This window comes from Pituophis catenifer, unplaced genomic scaffold (genome assembly GCF_029215685.1).
Source record: "Pituophis catenifer annectens isolate HBS135680 unplaced genomic scaffold, rPitCat1.0.hap2 SCAF_1, whole genome shotgun sequence".
Classification (NCBI taxonomy): Eukaryota; Metazoa; Chordata; class Lepidosauria; order Squamata; family Colubridae; genus Pituophis; species Pituophis catenifer.
The window spans coordinates 206,796,466-206,816,782 of record NW_027256881.1 but is presented as its reverse complement, the minus strand read 5'-3'; the positions used below and the strand labels follow the sequence as shown (position 1 = coordinate 206,816,782).

Genomic DNA, 20,317 nt, shown 5'->3' with positions numbered 1-20,317 from the left:
CATTTGGGGTTTGCTTGAGGAAAACATATACTGTGCTTTGGGGTAAAAAAAAAAGAAAGAAAAGAAAAAAAGAAGCAAGACCCAAAGAGAATTGTACATATTTTTATGTTATGGATTTCTCAAGGTATGGATGTGCTTAATGCGCCATGAATAATATGTCTGGATTTTCAAAACAGTAATCCACTTGAATGCTTGTGGAAGCAGGTATTCATTTGTTTTTCCTAACTTGGTCACAGTTCATATCTCCAAACAGATGTTGCAATCTCTGGAGCTTTCCCTAGTTTCAGTTGCCAAGGCTGCATGGATAAATCTTCAGATATATTGTTAACAATGTTTAGGAAAGGGAGCAGAGAGTGGCTGTAGCTAGAGCCTCATGCTGTCCTGCCTTCATGTTTTCTTCTCCTGAGTAGATTTTGAATGTATTTATTTAATCAAGTTGTTAATAGATTTCAAAAGGAATTCAGCCCTTTACATACAGCCTTACCTCTCTGGATGTGTGTGTGTTTGGACCAGACAGAGTTCCTTGCCAGGAAAATATGTTTGCATGTTTATTTTTGTTTTATAGGAAAATTGTTGTATGCCCAATTATCGATGTAATCAGTGATGACACATTTGAATACATGGCTGGATCAGACATGACTTATGGAGGATTCAACTGGAAACTCAATTTTCGTTGGTACCCTGTTCCCCAAAGAGAAATGGACAGAAGGAAAGGAGACAGAACTTTGCCTGTGAGGTAAGTAGTAGAGACAGAGGATGTTTCATGAGCATTAATTAGGTGTGTGTGTGTGTGTGTGTGTGTGTGTGTGTTTGTGTGTGTGTGTGTACCTATGACTATGTATTTATAAGACTTAGGTTTACTTACACAGGATCATATACCACTTAGATCGGGAAAATACATGGTGAACTTTATTGTGGTAGGAAATAATGAGTGAATGAATAGGAGGAACAAGCAGGAGTTTGGCAATGGAATTGTAGGGGAAATCCTTAACAAAATGTCCCTCTAAATCAGTGGTTCTCAACCTGTGGGTCGGGACCCCTTTGGGGGTCGAATGACCCTTTCACAGGGGTCGCCTAAGACCATTGGAAAACACATATTTTCAATGGTTTTAGGAATAATTTTATTGTTGGGGGTCACCACAACATGAGGAACTGTATTAAAGGGTCGCAGCATTAGGAAGGTTGAGAGCCACTGCTCTAAATCAATACTTTACTCCTAAACTGAGAGCCTCAGCAGGAAACCAAAAAAAAAATCAAAGCTTATTACTGAGGATCACTTCAAAAATAATGAAGTTCTGACCTGCACTTGGACTATGTCTAATTCTCCCTGAAAACAACCTGGCATGTATTTGTGGCAGGTTCAAACTTGTGGATTTTCAAGAAAAAGAAAAATCAGAGGATTAGAGTGGTGGTGCAGTGGTTAGAATGAGGTTTTGTAGGCTAATTCTGCTGACTGCCAGCAGTTCAATCCTCACCGGCTCAAGGTTGAGTCATTCTTCCATCCTTCAGAGGTCAGTAAAATGAGGAACCAGATTGTTGGGGGCAATATGCCAACTCTGTAAACTGCTTAGAGAGAGCTTTAAAGCACTGTGAAATGGTATATAAGTGTAAGTAGTATTGCTATTTCAGCAGAACAAAAGGGTGAACATTTAGCAGATCAAAGAAGGTGCCTACAATAGACAGAGAAAGTAACTTTCTCTAAGGAGGAGACTCAAACCAAGGAGCCATCCCAATGGGTTGGAGTGAATACAAGAAGTAAGAGGCAGAGAAGATACTATGCCGTGCTGAGTCTTAGATTTAGCTTTCAGGACCTCTCGGAAGGAGGCTCTGAAGCTTTAGGAAAAAAAAAAAAAGAGCAGTAAGGGGGTGTCTTATTTTGGGGAAACAGGGTAGTAGTTGGTGGCTAGGGACAATGGAAGGGAGGAAAGAAAATGAGCCATGAAAAGTTCCTCCTTTAAGATTTTTTTAAAATGATTTTATTTTTTTCTTTGTTTCAATATCATACGTTTCTCTATCCATACTATTTTTTAAATATCAGCTTAAAGAATGTAAAGTGACCATATGTTTATAATAAACTTTTATTTTTGTAAAAAAGAAATGAAGTCAACCAACTAACCATGTGATGACAAATGGTATAGAAAACAATGGATTAAATCATACTATCTTTGACTTTGAAAATCTATGAAAAACTAAAAAATAAGAGATTTCTTATGTGAAAGACTAGAAAGGGGAAATATATTGAGTGTAGAAGGTGACTTAGGTAAATAGTATTTAACAGAGTACAGATTTTGGGGACTATGACCTGAATTATCTAAGTTATGCACTGCTGGTTTGAGATCAGTTATTCTTCAGAAAAACTGCTTGATATGTTTTTGGTCAAAGTAGAGCAAACAAAGACACAAATCTGTCTTTGTGTCCAAAATGAAACATATGGGAGTTGGAGATGAAGTCTCTCTAAGAATTTTGCCCATAATAGAAATATTATGAAATGGAAGTATTACAGTAAAAAATGCATTGAAAGTAGCATTTTACTTACATTTAATTAAAATTAAATTAATTAAATACACTTAATATTATTACTTTTCATGTAATTAATCAAATCTAACTTTTGGAAAGTTCTGGGACTTGCATGTGGTCCTTGGACCTTTAATTGTTCTAGATCACTGTGCATGGGTTGCAAACATCTATGTTTTTTTTTAAATAGCATAATAAAAAAGTTGGAAGGGACCTTGGAGATCTTCTAGTCCAACCCCCTGCTCCAGCAGGACACCCTATACCACAGGTGTCAAACTCAATCGTGTCACTTGATGACACATGACATATTGTGACATTTTTTGCCTTTGTGGAGTCGGGATGGGCATGGCATGTGTGTGATGCATCTGGCCCATGGGCTACCAGTTTGACATCCCTGCTCTATACTATTTCAGACAAATGGTTGTCGAATCTCTTCTTAAAAACTTCCAGTGTCGGAGCACCCACAACTTCTGGAGGCAAGTTGTTCCACTGATTAATTGTTCTGTCAAGAAATTTTTCTTTATTTCTAGGTTGGGGTTGTCCTTGATTAGTTCCCCTCCATTACTTCTTTTTCAGCCATCAGATGCTTTGATACTTATTCTTTTACTACTTAGTTCAAACTAAGGTCTCAATGTCTTTAAAGCACAACCTTCGCCTTTTTTTAAATGTTCTTGCACTAGTTGGGATGAGGTGTTGCTTTAGTGTGGTTACTCATTTTCTAGTTGCTGCCAAGCTCCAGGCAAAGGTCCAAGCTCCAGGCAGAACTCCCACCAGGATATGCTTCTCACTGTAGCTTGTGGTCCTGACAGTTGAATAGTCTTGTATTATCTGTCAATCTGTAGACATCGGCTCTGCTTCATCTTTTGTAAGCCATTTGCCTTCAGTGTTCCTGATAACCTCAGTTTCTTTCCCGTTTTGCCTTAGCATTTGCTTTTGTAAACTGAAAGACTAGAAACTGCATCTGAATGTCAGTATGTCCTTGAAAATATTAAGAGTGTGGCTTAATTAGCCCAGCAGCTGGAACACCATTTTACATGCTTGTTAGTACAGGTCTAAGAGAAATGTGGGGGGGGATGGGACTTGTCTGCATGATTGCAGCTGCTTTTCAAACAAGCGTATAGCAAAGGCTTCTTCTCAAAGGCTTCTTCAGGGCTTTAACAAACTTTTGTACATCCATAAGGAGTCATTATCCATGCCATTCTTCTGGTTTATCATTTGTGTCTCCATTTTAGCTGTCATCTCTGTTTGATAAGCCACATTTTTAAAAATTTTTCCAGCATTTCAACACATTCTTTGTTTTCTAATATTTCTGCATCAGATGAGGTTTGTTTCAGCTCTTTTAGATCTTCCAAGGTATTCACTTTTAAATCTGGCATTTGTTCTTTAACATCTTTTAGAAATAATCTATCAATAGAAGCAGATGTTGTTGATATTGTGGCTGCTATATTTCTGCTCTATTCTTCTGGAGTGTTTAAAATGTAAAACTACTTTCTGTCATTTTGTCTCAATGCTAACAAAACCTTTTCTCCCCTCATTTATGCCTAGGGTCTTTAGTCCTTAGTGTCTACTTTCTGAAATGATAAAGTCTCAAATTTCTGTTATGACTTAAAGTCTACTAAACACTTTTAGTTCTCATGAAGGTGCTATTTATTTATATAATTATTTTCAAAATCTTATAGCAAAAGTCCTACCGTTCCAAATTGTTTGGCCCCTTAACTCATTTGTAACTTTTTTCAAAATAAAATCTTAAATAGCCATTTCCCATGTTTTAAAAAGTTCTTTACATTCTAAAGCTTATAGTTAATTTTTCTTTTATTCTGGAATCTAGGTAAACTGACCAGGTAGCTTTGCAAACTTGGTTTTTTTCTTTTTAAGATCTTTTAGTCTTAAATCAGTTAATTAGTAGGTTAGCAAACCCAGTGTCCTTAAAACAACTCTTATCAGTTGGGATAGTAATTGCTTTTCTTCATCTTCCAGTGCTCAAGCCCATGGAAACTGCTGTCCTGCAAAGAGAATAGAATAGAATAGAATTCTTTATTGGCCAAGTGTGATTGGACACACAAGGAATTTGTCTTTGGTGGATATGCTCTCAGTGTACATAAAAAGACAAGATACATTTGTCAAGAATCATAAGGTACAACACTTAATGATAGTCATAGGGTACATATAAGCAATCAGTAAACAATCAATATCAATATACCATATTTTTCGGAGTATAAGACACTGGACTATAAGACGCACCTACCTTTTTTGGTGAGGAAAACAAGAAAAAGAAATCTGCCTCTGCCTCCCAGCAATTTTGCCTAGTTGCAGCAAACAGCCTGCTTTACTTTCATTTTCGTTTTCAGCATAGTTTGATTAGCACAAGAAAAAAAAATCTGCTCCCAGCAATTTGCCTTCTTGCAGAAAGCAGCAGAGACCCATGCAGCAATAGGCAATGACAATCCCTGCAGCCTGAAACTGCAGGGAGGCCAACGGACAATCAACTTGTACTAATTAGGCTTCACTGAAGCTGAAATGGGCTGTTTCTTCTTGCTGCTTGCAGCAAGGAGGTAAATTGCTGGGAGGCAGAAGCCAAAGGGTTGGGGGGGGGGGGGAGGCTACATTCGGTGTATAAGATGCACCCAAATTTTCACCCCTTTTTAGGGGGGGAAAAGATGCGTCTTATATTCCGAAAAATACAGTAAATCGTAAGGATACAAGCAACAAAGTTACAATCATGCAGTCACAAGTGGGAGGAGATGGGTGATAGGAACAATGAGAAGACTAATAGTACTAGTAATGCAGCCTTAGTGAATAGTTTGATAGGGTTGAGGGAATTATTTGTTTAGCAGAATGATGGCGTTTGGGAAAAAACTGTTCTTGGGTATAGTTGTTCTGGTGTGCAGTGCTCTATAGCGTCGTTTTGAGGGTAGGAGTTGAAACAGTTTATGTCCAGGATGCGAGGGGTCTGTAAATATTTTTACAGCCCTCTTTTTGACTCATGCAGTATACAGGTCCTCAATGGAAGGCAGGTTGGTAGCAATTATTTTTTCTGCAGTTCTAATTATCCTCTGAAGTCTGTGTCTATCTTGTTGGGTTGCAAAACAAAACACAAGTATCCGTTACTTATCCAGAAAAGTTCTGTGGGGCCAGTTCTTCTTGCCAGTCTTTTGTTATGGCCACAATGTCATCTCCACTTGTTTAGAGATGTGCTGACTCATTATTCCTCACTGAGAAGTCTCCAAAAATAACAGTGAACATTAACAGGGACAGTGCGGGTAGATAATCGGACCATCACAAAGTAGAACCACTACTTCATTTGAGTTGGAAAGCATACTTTTATTTTGATGCAATTTAAAATTTCACACTTTAGGCTATATCAAGAATATTTTTTTTTTCTGTGCTCCTATCAACTGTGATAGACAAAAGCTTACATCACAGTTCATTAGATTTTTTGGAGTTCATAAGATTCATATATTCATTCCAAAGACAAACAAAAACAAAAGAACAAGAAGCATAATACCAATTCCTCTGGAAACGAGCAACATTGTGCAGTATCTTTCCAAAGTAGGGTAAATCATACAACTGTATCAGTTTCTTTTCAATTAAAATAAAATCCCACTTAATGAAATTTTACCTTTGTTTAATCTTTCCAAATGGATCTTCTGCTAATATTACAGTAGCAACTCACAATATTATTTGCTTTTGTAGTAGTTGGTTATGCTGCCTGGAGAGGAATATATAGGAAACTTATACCCTTTTTCCCCTAAAATATGACATCCCCTGATAATAAGTCCAATCGGGCTTTTGAGCGCATGAGCTAAAATAAGCCTCCCCCTGAAAATAAGCCCTCCCCAACAATATTTAAACACAGAGCTGGAAATCAGGTAAGACGGCAAGAGGAGCCCCATCTTGTTCCATGCACCCCAAAATAATAAGACTCCCCGAAAATAAGACCAAGTGCTTATTTCGAGGTTCAAAAAAATATAAGACAGGGTCTTATTTTTGGGGAAACATGGTATTTACAAGTGCAAATTTTTTAACAAAAACATTGGAGTGATTTAGGATAAAGCACCTCTAAGAATCACAAGAAAGCTTAACTTCCTGCGAATGTTTTGCCCCTCTTATTTTTTGTACTTGCTGTTGATTTGATCAACCGTGATGGATGAAATAATGCATGGAAGACCATTTATAATTCTGTTGCAATTGGTATACCATCACCTAATAGATGTTAAGCGTACTGGACTCTTAAGCACTGTAGCAGCAGAAGGAAGGTATTAAAATAGCACAGCCCATAGATTAATGAAGTTCAACTGTGCTTTGACAGCATTTGGGGAATTTATTGACACCATGACAAGCGATTCAGTCAAAACCCTGAAAAGACTGTGGCAGAGAAATGTCTGATACACTTGGCCCCTTCCAGGTGATGCAAAGCTCTCGTACAGAATGGCTAAACGGACTTCTGAATTGTTTAGCATGGAATGATTTCAACAGAGTTAAGAGTGACACTTTAATAAACGTGACACAGAGTCTTTCTAAAGACCACATTTATACTGTGACATTAGCGATGGTGCAGAGAACCACACCTCATTGCGTCTGCTTTGCTGGCCATTCCAGTAGAAGTGTCACCTGTGTATGTCTGTGAACACACAGATAATGGGAAGAACTTTTGCATGCCTTACAAAGGAAGAAGCTGCCTTACTGCTTTAAAAAGGTGCCACATTCACACACATTTTTATGATTCAAATCTTTGAAATGCTTTGTGCATCCCTCGGAACACATCATCAAATGCATCTTTCCCCCATTGACTGACTTACTGTAGTATGTAAAATGATTGATCAGATGCCTTGATACATTTTCTTTATTTCAAAGCAACCATGACCGTTGCTAATTGTATCAAGGAAGTAAAAGGCTTCTTGATGTTCTTTTGCTGTCCTTTGTTCCTTCTGACCACTTTTTTTTTTTGTATTTGAAATCCTCCAAAAATTTCTTTTAGAAAAAGGTGGTACTTGTGTAGGAGAGACAGATGAGCTTTGATTAAGAAAGACCCTGGATCACATATTTTCCAGATGTGAGCCTTTAGAGATTAGATGCAAGAAGATGAATTTATTAAGTTCTAGACCATGTGCTGAATATTAACAGTATTTATGGAAATGTTAAAAAGGAACAGGCACCCAAAATAGAGAACTATTTCAATGTAGAAATAGGTAGAAAATATTTGTAGGAATCCGATTCAAAGATTCAACTTTGGTGAATTCCCAAGTCAAGGGATTACATAACTTGAGTAATGCATTAGTTACACTTATGCAGTATTTTTTTTGTAATAGCAGCTTCCTTTGTAAGGAAAGAAAAAAGGAATGACTGTAATGCCTTACCAGGCATTGGTTTTGGGTAAAACTGGTTCAGTAAGAAACATTGCAATCAATTGTGCCTGAATCAGAATTGTTTAGCTCTTGGCATTGGAGAATTCTCAAAGTAATCAACTTCCCATTTAATAGGCTGAGTCTACTCCATATACTTTAAAGGCAAACTTGCAGTTCACACAGCAATAAAATAAAAATATACACCCCCCCACCCCCCACCCCAAAGCTATATAGATAAAGAACCTAAGAATGCTTATGTTAATAAGAACATTTAAACATTTTGGATTGTAACTGGTATTTCTCACTATCTTTTTAAAGAAAAAAAGATACATTTTAATTTACATTTACTAAGATTCAAGAAGTTGCAAAATAGATGGAATGCACACTTGAAAATATTTACTCTTGTGTTTCATATGAGCTATAATGAATTAATGAGATGTATGTGATTGTAAATGTTTCTGTGGGCCTATTCAAGTTGATCATATTTCTTAATTATAGAACATAAAATATTGTATTGGAAAGGATAACATTTCATCTATTTGGCAGAAATGATCAAAGTAGATCATAGAATGTCTTCCTTTCCCAGCAATTAAAATATCTTCTTAACAGTTTGCAAACATAGAGCCCCAGGGCTTGATTTCTTTCCATTTTTTCTTTGGCTTTTCTCAGAAAGTTCTACAAAAATTTAACACATCTCTTTTGCAAATACAAAATGAAAAAGATACCCAAGTCACTCTTCTGATGCATTATTTATATATCATTCTTAATTAAGATGTCCGCCAGTTTCAGGTGTACTTATCTACATCATTCTTGTAAATCCAGATTTGAATCTGTCTCAGTCTTAGTTTGTTAAAAATAGACAATCTTAAAAGTAACTTCTGAATACTTTGTTCTGAATATCCTTAAATTTGTCCCAAGTTAGAATAATTTACTTCTTATGGTATTAATGGCTTTTTTCTCCTTTAATTATAATGTTTAATTCTTTCTTGTTACCTCTAGAATTCAACCATCAAAGACCCTTCTTATCATATATTTTTCCTGATAAACAGTATTTTTCTATGGGAAAATTTCTTATACTTAATATCAAAATGTTAATGTTTTCTCCCAAACAATTACATTTTTCCACAGGAAAGATCCTTAAATAATTTTATTTCCAATGTTGACCCCTTAATCCATTTGTAATTTTCCAAAACCAACATTTTCATCATTCTTTTGATGTTTATTCCAAAAGAAAATTTAAAATCTTTAAACTTGCATAGAACTTTTTTTCAATAAGTATTGAAGGAGATTCACATGATGTAATGAAACTTCCAGGTTTTTAATATCCAAAAAGCACTTAAGCAATTTCCAAAAGTGATTAAGATTAAGAAAAGGAAGTATGCAAATCCAGTGTTATTTTGAAGGCTTGGAACTGTGACTTAGGCATGGATAGCATAGCGTAGCATAGTGTAACGTATTCTTTATTGGCCAAGTATGATCGTTAAAACACCCAGTTTCATTTGTATATCCAGGATAACATATCCAGTATAATCCATGACGTATCTAGTATGATCCAGTATAGATAACGATTCTCTTGGCTTACAGAGCTCTAACCCATTGGAAACATTTGTCCTATGGTCTCTTCACAAGGAAGTACTGTCTGGTGTGCATATGGGCAGTTCTGAGTCCTCTCTTTGCCCAGAGAGCAATTTCAAGAAGTCGGTCCATTTGCCAATTTGTCATTCCGGTGTAGTTATCGTCTTTGCTCACTGCAGAGCTGTCTTCAATTTGTCATAGCTTCCCCAGAAATTCTTTTTATCTTGAAAACAATTGCTGAAGAATTATTCAGAGTGACTGAATAAGATATCAAAACAAGACAGAAGAGAGGAGGTCACAAAGATTGAAGCCAAGGGTTCAACAAGAAGCTCTTGAGGGATTCCATCACCTATTTTTTTTTTTATTGGTGCAATTTTTCTTTTTCTCTTTTAAATAAATTATGTCTTTCTACTTTTACATGCTTCCCTTTAAATCCTTTCAGAAAATATGTGGTTGATGGGCTAATGGATTTCTTTGGTATTTTGAGGCATTTGTACTTAAAAGTAACAAGGCTTTGCTAACTGCCTTGCATTAATTTAAATCTTGTAATAATACCAGATCTTCCTAATGAGTTATGAGGATCAAACTCAAACAAATTATGAAGCTTATACTCAACAAGCCAGCTTTGTGGAATACTTGCATTATCTGCCTATCATACTTTATATATTCATAAATACATTTTATGTAGTACTAACATAGAACTAAAAAAAAATAGGAATGATCACTTCTAACTAGCCCATTTTTCATTCTGCATGACCGTTTATAGAGTCAGTGGAATCTACCTTCTCAATGACAAAGTATTTTTTAAGGAATAACAAATATACACTGTTTCAAAATTATTAAGGAACTGAGTGAAGGAGATAATATCAGCTTTCCTGAAGTTGCTAGGATTTATGCCAAAGGTTAATTAATTTAGTTACTATGTTGTTGAAACCTGCAGGTAATTGTTATTTAAGGAAATTACAGCAGAAAATAAAAATAATTTACTCTGGGAGCTTTACAGACGCCTCCGTTACCATTGCTGCAATGAAAAGAACATTTAGATTATTTTAAAAACAGTAATACCTTAGTGTTAAAAACAGATATTCAGAAACACTTCAGAGCAAATTCAGTCATTTTCTTTCAAATAAATTTCAGAGTTTTACTGTTTATCACAATTTAACATCATTTTACTAGTTTTAGTTACAATCTTTAATAGTCAGCTCAATTCATTTTGAATGTTTGTTTGTTTGTTTGTTTGTTTATTTATTTATTTATTTATTTATTTATTTATTTATTTATTTATTTATTTATTTATTTATTGGTTCTATTTATATACCGCACTTCTCTGGAGACTCAGGGCGGCTTACAATGCGTTAAGCAATAGCCGTCATACTTTTGTATATAGCTGCTTAGTAGGGCTTTTGGCCCCCCCAAGCGGTGTTCTTTTTATACAAAGTCAGCTTATTGCCCACACAATCCAAGTCCTCATTTTACCTACCTCAGAAGGATGGAAGGCTGAGTCAACCTTGAGCCTGGTGAGATTTGAACTCGCAGTAATTGCAGGCAGCTGGCAGCTAAGTACTACTGAACAGCACTTTAGTCCACTGCACCACCAAGGCTCTTCAATTTATTTAATTTATTTATTAAATGTATATGTCCTCCTCTTTCCAATAGGGTGACTCTGGGTGGCTTACAAAACATAAAAAAAAAATACAAAAACAATTATAATTACATCGTTAGATAAAGACTAGAGCCAAAGAGTTAGACAGCATGAGAATGAGATCTTCTTACTCCCTCAACCAATTCCAGCAATGAGTGCCTCCCTCAGGGCCCCAAGTCAACCAGCAAAACCAGGTTTAATAGCCTCCCAGAGTGCAATTCTCACTTTTCATGGTAGAATGTTCCACAGGACTGGGGCCACACTGGGAAAGACTCTTCCCCTTGACCTCACATGCCAGAATTCTTTAGTAGAGGTAGTCCTCAATTTACAACAGATTATTTTGTGACCTTTGAAAGGTACTACGCCACTGAAAAAAATGACATGATCGTTTTTCACACTTATGACCCTTGCAACATCCCCATGGCCATGTGATCAAAATTTAGATGCTTAGCAATTGACTCATTTATGATGGCTGTAGTGTCCCGGGGTCATGTGATCACCTTTTGTGATCTTCTGACAAGTAAAGTGAATAGAGAAACCAGTCACTTAACAACCATGTTACTAACATAAAAACTGCGGTGATTTACTTAACAAATGGGGCAAGAAAGTTTGTAAAATGGGGCAAAGCTCACTTAATAAACGTCTTGCTCAGCAACAAAATTTTGGGCTCAATTGTTATAAATCAAGGACAACCTGTATACTGAATAAAGTAAGATAATGGTTGCATACAAAGACCTTTGTTTAGAAAGGAGATTCTTGAACATGCTTTTTAGGGAGTGTGTAGGAAACAAACCTTTACAATGCTAAGAATGAAATCCTACATTTAAAGATAGTAAAATATTATGTTTTGAAAAATGTCGATGTGTTTTTGTTTTCAAAACGGTGATGCCATTTTATGGCTTTTAATGCCGTTTGGTCTTTTGAGATCACAATGCCTGTAATGAAAAGCAGAGCTGCAGAGCATGTAAGTAATACTTTTTCAGGCAAGCAAAATAATCTATGTTGATGGCACTTGAATGCCAAATAGATTTGCAACTATCTTTGAAATAAACAGAAGAGACGTGTGATTAGATTTAGGGGTATGGCTGGAATTAACTTTAATAGAAGAAACTTGACACCGTGGAGAATCTGTCTCGAACTTGGGCAACTTTAAGAAGTTTGGTCTTTAACTCCTAGAATTCCCCAGCCAGCAAGAAATCCTTCTCCTCTGACCCTAACTCCATAAGCAATTCCTTCCCTCCCTGTATCTAAGTCCAACAAGCCCTGTGGTTAAAAATGTACATCCCTAACAGGATTCTGTATTTCACTGCACAGTGAATTTTAGGAGTTCGTTTATTCATGCTACAGAGCCAGCATAGCTATGTCATTTTTTTTTTGATAGCTCTACTATATAATAATATAAAAAAACCTTACTTAATCTCTTTGGCCCATCTGTTAGACAGTAATTCCATTACATAGTTCAAATAATTCTTATCCATTGGGTTGCAGTGCTCACCTTAAGAAGAGTATGCATGAAATGGTAGCTTAGGCCAGTCTGACTTCTTCCAAAAGTCTAGGCTCTGCTACTTCAGATGACAGCGAATGTGATCTAGTGGTTAAGGCACCAGGCTAGAAACCAGGAGACTGTGAGTTCTAGTCCCACCTTATCTATGAAAGCAGGCTGGATGACTTTGAGCCAGTCACTCAGTCTAATTCACCTCACAGGGTTGTTGTTGTCGGGAAAATAGAAGTGGAAAAGTGTGTTGGATATGTTTGCCATCTTGAGTTATTTGTAAAAATAATAAAGGCAGAATATAAATTAAATAAATAAAATCCACATCATGCATCTTTATGTACATGGAAAAGGCATATTTTGGAGGATTCACACACTATATCAATCGAAGGGTATTAATGTTGATTTCCAAGTATATATTTTGGTTGGTTTAGGCAATTTGAGGCTATTCTTTTCAGTAGCATTGTCCAAAATAAAAATATTGGCACAAATATTTCCACTCCAAGACTTAGAGCTGTGCTTATCAAATTACTTTTCTCTCAAGGTAGGTATTTTTGGGGAGGAGTTCAAAACATGCTTGAAAATTAAGATAATTCCATAGACTCATTTTGCCTCCTTTGGCCTTTAAAAATAGTTGTAAAAAAAGTATTATTAATTTATTCCAGTGCATTTGTTTGTATCATTTATTACATTTGTTGTAAATATAATTACAATTTAAATTACAATAGCATTTTCCTGGTACGAAACTAGCCCACAACCCCAGATAGGCAACGTATAATTCCAGTTATCATTAAAAATATATATATATCAAAATCCAGAATAATAATTATAGTACACAATAAATTAAAATAGTTTAGGAAAAATTAAATTCTTTGAAACCTTCAGGGTATGCTATTTCTACTGATAATGAACAATTTGTCCATAATGGCTCTCCTTTGTGAAAACGTGGTCTATACCAATTTTGGAAAACCATTTTCAAGGAGAAGGGAAGGACACTAATTAGGAGAATGATCTTTCAAAGCATTTTGGTCCCATGATAGAAAAGTAGAACTTTCAGGACTCAGCCGCTCCCTCTCCAATATCTTATTAAACTGGGACACCACCAGCAGCTTCAAGGGATCTCATACTCTGGACCAATACAGCTAACGTTGCTTGTGGCAAAACAATTATTTAATCTACAGGTAGTCCTCGACTTAATAACCATTTGTTTAGTGACTATTGTAAGTTACAGCAGCACTAAAAAGTGAATTATGAGGAGTCCTTGCACTTACAAGTGTTGCAGCATCCCCATGGTCATGTGATCAAACTTCAAACACTTGGCAACTGGGGTGTATTTACTAGGATCATGTGACTGGGATCATGTGATCACCATTGACAATCTTCCTGGCCAGCTTCCAACAAGCAAAGTCAATGGGAGAAACCAGGTTTGAGTAACTATTGTGTGGTTCCCTTAACAACTGCAGTGATTTTTTTTAAACAGCCATGGTGAAAAAGGCTGTAAGATCGGGCGCAACTCACTTAACAACCATCTTGCTTAGCAAAAGAAATTCTGCTCCCAACTGTTGTCATAAATTGAGGATTACTTGTACTTGATTGGGTTCTGTCAGTTGATTATATACAGTTGATTATATTATATTCTGAAGCTTTAATGACCTACGCCATGTAAAAGTTGAAACCTCCCAAAAAACAGAGTTCTCAGGTCAAGAGAACCAAATTTCTTCCAAGTAATTTGGAAGGAATTGAAGCAAACAAGGGCCTATGAAAAGAAAAATGATGGTTGTTTCATATAAAGCTACTTCATCCCTCCTACAGCCTTCATTACATTCATAGAAGAAAACAATATGTCATGTGCATATTTATAACTTGAAACTTGAACTTCTGAATAATTTCATCTTCTGGTAAAAAAACACAAGGGGCAGAATGAAATCTTATAGCGCTCAAGGAGCAAAATAGATGTATAGCATCTTGCATTGAACTGCTGGTACAAAAAGCCTTCAGATATATCCATTCATTCACATTTGAAATATTTTAAATGTCTCCTCACAGTTATTAAAAGTATTATTTTAGTTGATTTAATTGACAATACATGCTCTCTCTTTCTCTCTCTTGTCATATGACACAAGCTGCTGCCAGTGTGAATTGTGTCATAATGTTTACTGATCTGTTGAGCCTTGAAAACATAAAAGAGAAAAAATTGAGCCATTTAGCTGTTTGTAGTAATGACAATAACAGTGACATTTTAGAACTGGTTCATGCATCCAATTTTATTTCCTTAATGAATAACAGTTTGGTTGTCAAGTTCAATTTTATTTTAAAACTCTTGAGGCACATTATGCTATACCAATAATTGCTTAAATGAAATGAAATATAATTTATTCAGAATATTTATATCTTGCCTACTGCCCAAAGGTCTTAAGCTTGCATAGTATAGGTTTAATATTCATCAAAATGGATGAGTTGCTAGTGATGAAAAAAAAAAAACAACTGTATATGAAAGTTACCCAGTCCTCAAATCCTTTTATTGTTATTCCACAGCTGATCCTTGAGGCCATAAATGGTCCTAGATGAAATTACATAGAACAGGAGCTAATGGACTCAAGGTGTTCTAGAGCTTTTCTCTGGGAAATTAATGCTTTTGCCCTATTCAGTCACATCACTTGGTTCTCTGAATTAAAATCTGTCATTGGAATCTTTGTCAAGTATTGTTATCTCAAAAAACTTAGGTTCTTTCATTTCAGTGATCACTTTATTTTGATTCAGTTTCCTTCTCCTCCTCCTCCTCCTCCTCCTCCTCCTCCTCCTCCTCCTCCTCCTCCTCCTCCTCCTCCTCCTCCTCCTCCTCCTCCTCCTCCTCCTCCTCCTCCTCCTCCATGTTAAATGCATTCCCAAGCCCTTTGGAACAGCCTCTCATCTGGAGATCTGAGGGGTCCATACCTCTTTAGGCTTCTAGAGGACGCTGAAGATCTAGCCCCGTGATGGCAAACCTATGGCACGTGTGCCAAGGTGGCACGCAGCGCCTTCTCTGTGGGTATGCAAGCCGTCACCCCCAGTTCAGCTCCACCGCACATGCATGTGCACCTCCCACCAACCAGCTGATTGTCTGGTCTCTGCTGTGCATGCACGGGGTAGGGCGTGTGCGGGAGGGGCCGTGCACACATGCATGGGGGGTGGGGAATGTGCTGGGGCTACATGCGCGGGGGCAGGGTGCATGCGGGGAGGCCGTGCGTGCATGGGCAGGGTGCAGGGGCGGGGCGCATGCATACGCACTTTGGGCACTTGGTCCAGAAAAGGTTAGCCATCACTGATCTAACCCTTCCACCAAGCATTGGGCAGGATAGAGGTTGAGCTAGGAGGATATTTGGTCTGTGCTTAGGGGAAATGGTACTTTTGTTTTTAGCTATGTTTTATGGATTGTTGCATTTTGTTGCCAGTACCTAAAATCATTACATGGGATAGATGGTCATATAGGTCCCCTCCCTCCCTCCCTCCGTCCCTCCCCTCCTGAAATTTTATCCTAATACATTAGGTTGTTTACTTTTTCTTGTTAATCATTATCAAATAGTGTCAACAAAATTTGAAATTATATTTTATGCGAAAGCTCTTTTCTTATCCTTATTTAACAAGTTCTCTCTAGATATTTTACTTCTATTTCATGTAATAAGGTAGGCATCTTCTATAAATCTTAATCCAGTGAAGGGAAAAAGCCCAGCCTCATAAGTATACCTGTACCGCTCCTGACTGGAACTGCCTATGCACTCAGGACTGGCTAGGCTTAAAGGCTGCTCTGGGGAAAGAGCAGGGGTGGGGGTTAGAGGAAAGGAGGAAGGCAGATAGCAGATACCAAAGGATGATGACAAAGAGAAGTCTGCAGAGGAAGCACTGGAAATTGCCCAGGTCAAGGCCTGTATAAGCAGACTTCCTCACCCTTCTTTGCTGCCTGGTTGGAACCCCATCCTCATTTACCAGGCATTAAATAGAGCTTGTTCCAGTGGTGGAATTCAGTTTTTTACTACTGGTTCTGTGGGCGTGGCTTGGTAGGCGTGGCAGGGGAAGGATACTGCAAAATCTCCATTCCCACCCTACTCTGGGGCCAGCCAGAGGTGGTATTTGCTAGTTCTCCGAACTACTCAAAATTTCCGTTACCGGTTCTCCAGAACCTGTCAGAACCTGCTCAATTTCACCCCTGGCTGGTTCCCTTATTGGAATTACTTCAGTTCTCGGAGGCTGGGACTCGAATACTTGTTCTTGAACTGCTGTTGCCTGTCCCAGTTTTCTGCCTTGGTTCTGATATTTTATTTTGATTTTATTTTTTGAATATTTTTTTGAGTTCTTAGATTGGGTTGCTGACATTCCAAAGCAGGGGTGGGCCAACCTAATGCTGGGTCAGGAATTCTGGGACTTGAAGTCCACGGGTCGTAAAGGGGCCATGGTTGCCCACCTCTGCTCCAAAGAGACTGTCTATGTTTTCAGCTCCTTAAATGCTTAAGGGTCTGGGAAGAATAATCTGCAGCACATTTGTTTGCTGTTGTTTGTGGTTCATATCCCTATCTCTCCATCTGTGAGGGACTTTGCCATATTTAGATCTGGATATTTTGCTTAAGTGCTTCTTACAGCTTTTTGTTTGGTGACTTATGAGTCAGTATTGATTCCTGGTGACTGCTTAGACAAGTCCCTGCATTTTTCTGGGTGAGATTTTCAAAAGTGTCTTGCTCTTGCTTTCTTCCTAGAGCTGAGATGGAGAAACTGGCCTAAAGTCACACAGCAGCTTTGTGCCTAAACTGGGACTAGAACTCACAGCCTCCTGATTTCTAGCCTGAGGCCTTCACCCCTAGACCAAGCATGATTAATTTATTAGTGTGACCACTGACACTTACGTTTCCCTCTTCAAATGCAACCGTGGATCTCTACTTCACTAGAAGCACGAATGTAAAACCTTAAAGTTAAAAGTAATTTTAACTTTTCCATTTGTGCATATAGTGAAATAGAGATCCATGGCTGCATTTGAACAGGGAAACATAAGTGTTAGTGGTCAAGATAATAAATTTGAATGCATAATATCATATAAATGTTTCCAGTAATTAAGTGAATAAAATTGTAGGACTGTGTTTATCAGGAGCACATCATGTGGCTTATCTGTAGTTCCAGTTACAAAGTAAGGCCTATGGATGGGATCCTTATTCTTGAAGTAGAACCAACTGAAACTATCAGAACAAAACTGAGTAAACAAATAAACAACGATTTGACTAAGTAGCTAAAGAAATGTCTCCAGCGCAATCTGTCTGCTGGCAGAACAGGTTCCCCTCCCTTTTCTCTCAGCCCGGGGTGTTCTGGAGGCCAGGGAGAACATTAAAATCAGAATTGGGATAAAGAGGAGCGAGAGGAAATCTGTTTGGGTGACATGGGATGTAGTAGTTCAAGAGAATCTATTTCACTGAAATCTGTTGAATAATTCATATAAATTATTTTTTGGTATTTTACACAAGTTTGGGACATTTGTCACTGTGCATGGGTTTTTTGTGTGTTTATAAATGAAATTTTTCTCATGGTACTATCAAAAGTAAGAACATATGGACCATTTCCTCCCTTCTTTATGACTGTAGAGAATATTCACCCTGCTTCTTTACACAATTTCTATTTAGCAAATTCTCTCTATATCATAGCAAAAAATTATAACGTGCTGCTTCATGAAATTATGTGCATGATATAGTCTGATAAATCAATAGAATTCAATAAAAATCAGCTGAAAAAAGCACTTAGTTGCATCCTCTGCTGTGCAGTTGTGATTTTAGAATGTATATTTTACTATTCGAAAGAATGAAGCAATCAAACGAGTCAAATGGAATACAGCAGGTTCCTTATTCTAATGCCTCAGTAATGCAGTCCTAATGTGAAACCTGTATGTTTACTACAGTGTATACATTTCTAAAGGGAATTTTAAAGAAGTTAAATATAAATGTTTTAAAAAGAATAATGAACATTTTCAGGCATTGGGTTATTGGTGGTTCTATATACATGGTTATTACCTGCTTTGGGGTTTTTTTCCCAGACGTTTATAAGCTATAAAAATTGTGCTCTTGGTAATTCATCAACACTTTTAAAAGTTTAGCTTTTATTTAAAAATGCAGTATTCCATTTCTTACATTATGTTACTATGGTTTAAATGACATACATTTTAGACATTTAAATGCGTGCATCAGTTGGCTACTTTTAGAATACAGGCTGAAGTTCCACAGTAGAGAATGAAAATGTTCAACATTATTAAGTTCAATACTACACCTTCAATTTCTAATAAATGAAATATAATTCTGTCTATATATATATATATTTGGAGGATATATGCTATAGTGTCACTTATTAAATTCCACAAAGTATCTTTCAAAAAATATTTTTCTTTTCCATTTTTTTCTTTTTCTTTTGTTTTCAACTAGGACCCCTACTATGGCTGGTGGCTTATTTTCTATTGACAGAAACTACTTTGAAGAGATAGGAACATACGATGCAGGAATGGATATCTGGGGTGGAGAAAATCTTGAAATGTCTTTTAGGGTAATTTTCCATTTTATTTCCTTTTGTAATAACTGGCAGATTTTCTGTAAAAAAAATGTTAACGTTTTAAGATAGGGATGTTTTAATTTTGTTTATCTTAAATGAAATCTTTACTTTGTCTTGAAATTAGGAAGATAATCCAAATGGAAAGCTTCTTCAATGGAGGGCTTCATTCAGCAAAACTGAATCAGGGCAAATTCACTTATTATTCAGCTTCCTTTTTCTCTGCTGTTTCTGGATTCCCATTGAATAAGGAATTCTCTTACTTTCTGTTGCTGAGTGAAACCTTCTGTTCATGGATTGATTTGAGCTGAATTTCATCCTTCAGTTTTAGTGCCATGTTTTTTTTCACACATCACATGAAGCCTTGAGTACCAGAAAATTGTATGATGTAGATTAGAGGCCCATGTCATTATTAACTATATCTGGCTCTGTGTTGCATATGCCCATTTGTTACTTAATTTCATGACTTCTCAGCAAGTGGGAGCAAATGAGGTTTAGCATGGAATATCCATGACCATCATCAGATTAGGGATTAAATTCACATAATGTAGGTGTCCCATAATATGTGTATTTCTTTTATGCTGCCTTTGAAACAGTCCCATTTTGCTTTCTTCCATTGTTATATACTTGTGGTCCTTGGCACTCTCTAAGCTTGGTTGTTTCCTTGCCGATGTTTCATTACCAAACTAGGTAACATCATCAGAATGCTATCTGCAAGAAATGCCAACCAAACCAAACCAAGCCAAACTCAGAGAGTACCAAGGACCCCACAATTCAACCCAGAGCTACAAATATTCTCTTCTATTGATATATGCCTTTTTCTCTAAAATTTTCAAAAGCATATATATCATTTCTCATGCCAATTTCCTAAATATCTGCTGATTTTTTTTTTGAATGTTTTTCTAAATGTATACTAAGAAGATTTCATTTACTGCTGTTGTGCATGCTGAAATAAAGGAAATCTTTTATGGATTACTTTCCCAACATTGGGATGAGAGTCAGATTGTTGGGGAGACCTAGATTTAAGTTTTCCATCAGCCATGGAAGTTCTGTGTTTGGGATTATTTTATTTATTTATTTATTTATTTATTAAACTTATACAGATTACCTACTTTGTCAGTCTGCTCTACCTCAACCTGATTATGGGGAAAACAGAAGAAAGGAATGTTAATACATGGCTTGATCTCCTTGGAGGATAGG

At 36.8% G+C, this 20,317-nt stretch overlaps 1 protein-coding gene across 1 annotated transcript in view; it reads left to right on the top strand.

Annotated features, from left to right (window-relative positions):
• GALNT13 (polypeptide N-acetylgalactosaminyltransferase 13) overlaps positions 1–20,317 on the top strand; it is a 230,818-nt gene that overhangs the window by 133,887 nt on the left and 76,614 nt on the right. Inside the window, exons 6-7 of the mRNA XM_070941942.1 lie at positions 566–736; positions 18,997–19,114. Coding sequence (XP_070798043.1) covers positions 566–736; positions 18,997–19,114 — 289 coding nt within the window. The remainder of the gene's footprint in view (positions 1–565; positions 737–18,996; positions 19,115–20,317) is intronic.